Here is a 4,999-nt window from a genome sequence, read left to right as displayed (position 1 = left end):
TACGCCGAGCCACTATGAACTTTCACCTTCCAATCTTTCCTGGTTTCCTGCTATATTCACACACACATTCATAATATGTAATGATAGGTGCAAACATGGATGTGTGGGAAAAACTTGGCTTCGGGTTCAGTGTCACTGCACGGCACCTTGAGCAAGTGTCTTCTATTATAGCACCAGGCCGACCAAACCCTTGTGAGTGGATTTGGTAGACAGAACCTGAACGAATCCCATCATACACACATACACGCACACATGTATCTCTCTCTCTCTCTCTCTCTCTCTATCTATCTATATATATATATATATATATATATATATATATATATATATATATATATATATATACGTAATGTATGTATGTGTCAGTGTCTTTGTGTCTCTGTTTGTCCCCTACCACCGCTTGACAACCGTTAACTAGCGGTTCGGCAAAATACACCGATAAAATAATTACTTGTATTTATTTTTAAGTACTGGTGTCGGTTCGTTTGACTAAACCCTTCAAATCGATGCCCCAGTACGGTCGCACTCTAAAGGCTGAAGCCAGTAAAAGACCATAGACAGATAGAATAGAGAGATAGAGAAATGGCTAGACTAGATAGATATATACGCACTCTATGTACATATATACGAGGTGCCTTTTTATTCCGGAAGTACTTTATTTTGTTTCCGAGTACGAAACCGAACCGGAAGTGATGTCACTAATTCTCTGTTCCACGCTTTCAGTGGTAATCAAAACAAAACTTTAACACAATTAAGCCAAGATTAGAGTTTATATATAAATATCAGGTTTTATGGTGATGATGATGAACAATTGTATAGTTCCTTTCTAAATATACAACAAATGCTTTAAAAATGCATAAAGCCAACCACAAAATGAAGGAGGTCGAAAATAAGCGACAAAAAGTTTGATGCAACAACAACAACAACAACCATCATCAAGGTTGATTAAAGTGTTGGATTGATTAGATCCGGATCGATACTAAATGGCTGAAGATCAAACATCTGGAATGACGACGACTTCGACTTGTATAACAACAACAACCACATCAACATCATCGATGTCCTTATCGAGTGGCAAGAGTTCGATCAGCTCAGAGACTCCTCCAGTTGCTGCTGTGGCCGTGACCACAATTAAGCCATCATCGGATGAAAATAAAACGAAACTACTACAGTTGTTCATCTCAAAGCAAAAAGGACAGAATGCTTTCTGTTGTGTACCACTGTGTAAGAATTCTTCAAAGAAAAATCCCAATTTGCATTTCCACACTTTTCCAAAAGAAGACAAGATAATTACTTCTGGTGCTCGATGTGGAGAAAATCTTCGGAAAGTTTGGCTTTGTCAAATCCACCGCAAAAAATTCAAGTAAGTTAATTATTTGAAAGATCCAGATACCCCACCCCTTATTATATATAAACAAAACTTTCAAATTAGATTTTTTTTACAAAGAAATATACTTTACGATTCAGTATTATTAATTAGTGACTGGATTAATTAAAATTATTTAGTTTTGATTAGCTTTATAGATCTCGAATCGAATGTGTAATGTTACTACTCCTTATTGTTGTAGAAAATTATTATCAAGGCTGGACAATCGTTGGCACATCGGATAAAGTGCTTAGTTGCACTTCTTCCGGCTCTTTACGTTCAGAGATCAACTTTGCTTTTCATCCTTTTGGGGTCGATAAAGTAAGGACCAGTTGAGTACTGGGTTCGATGCAATCAACTTGGACCCTCCAGTGAAATTGCAGGCCTTGTGCCAAAAAATCATCATCATCATCATCATCATATTATTATTATTATTATTATTACACATTACGTTAAAGGAAAAAAACCCGTTTTATGTTGAAATACAATATTGTTTAGTGTTAATCTCATGTCCTAACTCCGAATATTTACTTATTCTTGCCTTTTCTGCGACTCCCTTCTTTTTATTAGTTTCTGATTTCAAGTTGACTTCATGTAAACTGAGTACAGAGAAGCAGAATTTTGTTGCACAGGGTTTCGATCCCACCTTAAAACTACTTCTGTCACTTCACTTAGAACACCAGGAAGACATGTCTGTCATATTCCCTATATTACACAGTATATAATGTAGGGATATAATCGATTACTTGGTCAGAAAAGTAGCTGTGTACTTTCTGAATCAGTTATAGATTTTTCGATGTCGGCGCAGATCGATCGTGTGTGCTACATACACCTATTATTCCCCGTGTCTTGGATGTTGTCTCGCGGGGAAAAGTTCTCAGGTCTTTATTAGTCTACATTTGTATATTTCACCTTCTGCCTTGCATACATCAATCTTTCATACCACACACACACACACATATATATGTATACATAAGGCGGCGAGCTGGCAGAAACGTTAGCTCGCCGGGCGAAATGCTTAGCGGTATTTCGTCTGCCGTTACGTTATGAGTTCGAATTCGACTTTGCCTTTCATCCTTTCGGGGTCGATTAAATAAGTACCAGTTACACACTGGGTCAATGTAATCGACTTAATCCCTTTGTCCTTGTTTGTCCTCTCTATGTTTAGCTCCCTGTGGGCAATAAAGAAATACATATATGTATACATTTAAGTTCTGTTTGGAGGAAGGTCCTGTGTCTATGGCTTTTTCTGAGAATTGGAAAAGATGTCTTCCTGGGGTTAAAAGGTAGTAACATAGTTCTACGTAGGACGGCCACCTTGCATTGGCAAATAAACTTTCCAGTACAGTATAATTACTATTTAAATCTCATTTAAAGATTTTAAAACTAGCTTTTTTGCACCTGATACATAATTAATGTTTTGCATAACCCCTTTGATATCAACCCACCTGAAATTGCCCCTGGTTCTATGATATATGCCTCTTGACTTTTCATCAGAATTTCTTGTTTATTTATATTCCAAACACCAGCCCCCTTTTTGTCTTTGTAGCAGTTGACTATAATGCTGTTGCTGCACCAGTCATTGAGTATGACTTCTTGTACAAACTGATTAAGTATGAGTGTGATTAGGTTGTATTCTACTCCATCAGATATTTGAAGCATCACCACAGTAATTTCTCACCAACCTGTCTTCAGATGCTTAATTGCTTTGTCTATCATATTGCTGAGTAAACTGGAGCAATGTGAAATAAAGTGTCTTGCACAAGGTCACAGTGTGCCACCAGTAATTGAACTTACGAGCTTTTGCTCATGAGTCAAATATCCTAACAACAAAGCCACACACCTTTACAGTCATCTTATATAAGTGTGTAGAAATTTGATACAAGTGAAATTATAATTCTTGTATGTTGGCCATATTTCCTGATATTACTCTTGGTAGTAAAAATATACTTCCAAAGATTACTGTTATGTGATGGGTAACACTCAAAAAGGTTTCTTTTTATCATTTTGCAATACATTTATTTTTATTTTTTTTCAGAATTACAAAAGATACTCTTGTGTGTAGCGAACATTTCAACAACGAAGATTACAAACCAAGAACCAGAAGGAACAAGCTTTATGGACAACCTGGTCATTCTTTGCGGCTTTATGATAATGCTTATCCAACATTATTTAGCTGGAACAACTGGGGTAGAAGATCCTCTGGAACAGAGGAATGTCAAATGGAGACAAATAATAATTGTAACTTTGAACATACAGAGGTACCGGTCATTGATATGATGCACAATTATAGCCTTCCAAGTGGAATAGACGATGCTGGTACGATAATTCAGGATTTAAGGAGACAACTTGATCAAGCAAAAATTGACAGTTTTCGATTTTCTTTAGAACGGTACAGTGCCGATGATGCTTTAGTTGAACATTACACTGGCTTTGATTCTTATGGAATTTTAACCAAATTCTTTCATACTCTTGAAGAGTGGGAACATGCTTCAATTATGCGGTCCAAGATTCGTGTGAGTAGTAGAACTACTGAGGGGTTGCAGCCGGTTGGCTGTGAGAAGGGGCTTCAACTGATTGACCAATTAGTTTTGTATCAAATGTATATATATCGAGGACTGTCTGTGATGGATTTAGCAGCAAGATTTCTGGTGCCGGTTGATACTGTTTGGGATATAATTATTACCTGGGCAGATATTTTGTTCTTTTTCCTTGGCGTAATGACAGTTTGGCCCTCGAAAGAAGAAGTGAGAGAAAGTCTGTTGCCGATCAGCCTGAATGATTCCAAACTGAGTGACACTCGAGTTTGTCTTGAATGTGTGGAATTAAGATCAGAAACATCTGCGTCCCATGTTTTGAAAAGTCTGTCATATAAAGAATATAAATCAACTTATACTCACAAAGGTCTCATAGCCATCGTCCCAAATGGTACCGTGATATTTGTATCTCCTCTCATGTCTCATTGTCTGTCTGACCAAGATTTAACAATGAAATCTGGAGTTTTAGATCTCTGTGAAAAAGGTGACTCTATAGTTGTGGACAGTGATTTTAAGATAAATAAACTGTGTTCCGAGCGTGGAATCAAAGTGTACCATTCCGATTATAAACTGTGGGAAACATCAGAAACAACAGAAGATATGACAGTCTTCTGGTCACCCATCAAAAATGTCATGAGAAAAATCCTTGAAAATCAACTTTTTCTCTGTGTTCCATCGAATATCAAAGAAACGGTCTCACAAATGTGGGCTGTTGCTTGTCTACTTTGCAATTTCCAGATACAACAACCGAAAACAACGTAACAACTGCTAATTAAACTGTTAATTACATATGGAATTTTAATGAATTATTTTTATTTTATAACAAAATATAAAAAAAAAAAATCACTCATTATTTCTTTGTTTAATGTTGGGTCTTTTATTGTGGAATTGGCAATAACTAGCTTTTAATTAGTGTTATTCTTTGTATTTGTAGAGAAGCAAACAAGGTTGGAGGTTAAGATACTGACTTGTTATCGATATGGTCATGGGTTCAATTCTTACTATAGTCAGAATAAGGTATAAACAAAATATATTATGGTTCAGTGATCATTTGGGGAAGGGTTTCCAGTTATGAATTTGCTTCAACAAAATACTT

The 4,999-nt window shown here is 36.4% G+C and overlaps 1 protein-coding gene across 1 annotated transcript; it reads left to right on the top strand.

Moving 5' to 3' along the window:
* Nucleotides 1-662: 662 nt before the first annotated feature.
* Nucleotides 663-4,699, top strand: LOC106867189 (uncharacterized). The gene is made up of 2 exons (XM_014911988.3): nucleotides 663-1,363; nucleotides 3,405-4,699. The coding sequence occupies exons 1-2, from the start codon at nucleotides 984-986 to the stop codon at nucleotides 4,663-4,665; spliced, it is 1,641 nt and encodes a 546-aa protein (XP_014767474.2). The 5' UTR covers nucleotides 663-983; the 3' UTR covers nucleotides 4,666-4,699.
* Nucleotides 4,700-4,999: the final 300 nt, after the last annotated feature.

The sequence above is a fragment of the Octopus bimaculoides genome, chromosome 3 (genome assembly GCF_046866305.1).
Source record: "Octopus bimaculoides isolate indiv1 chromosome 3, ASM4686630v1, whole genome shotgun sequence".
NCBI classification, from domain to species: Eukaryota; Metazoa; Mollusca; class Cephalopoda; order Octopoda; family Octopodidae; genus Octopus; species Octopus bimaculoides.
This window is presented reverse-complemented; position numbering and strand designations above follow the sequence as displayed.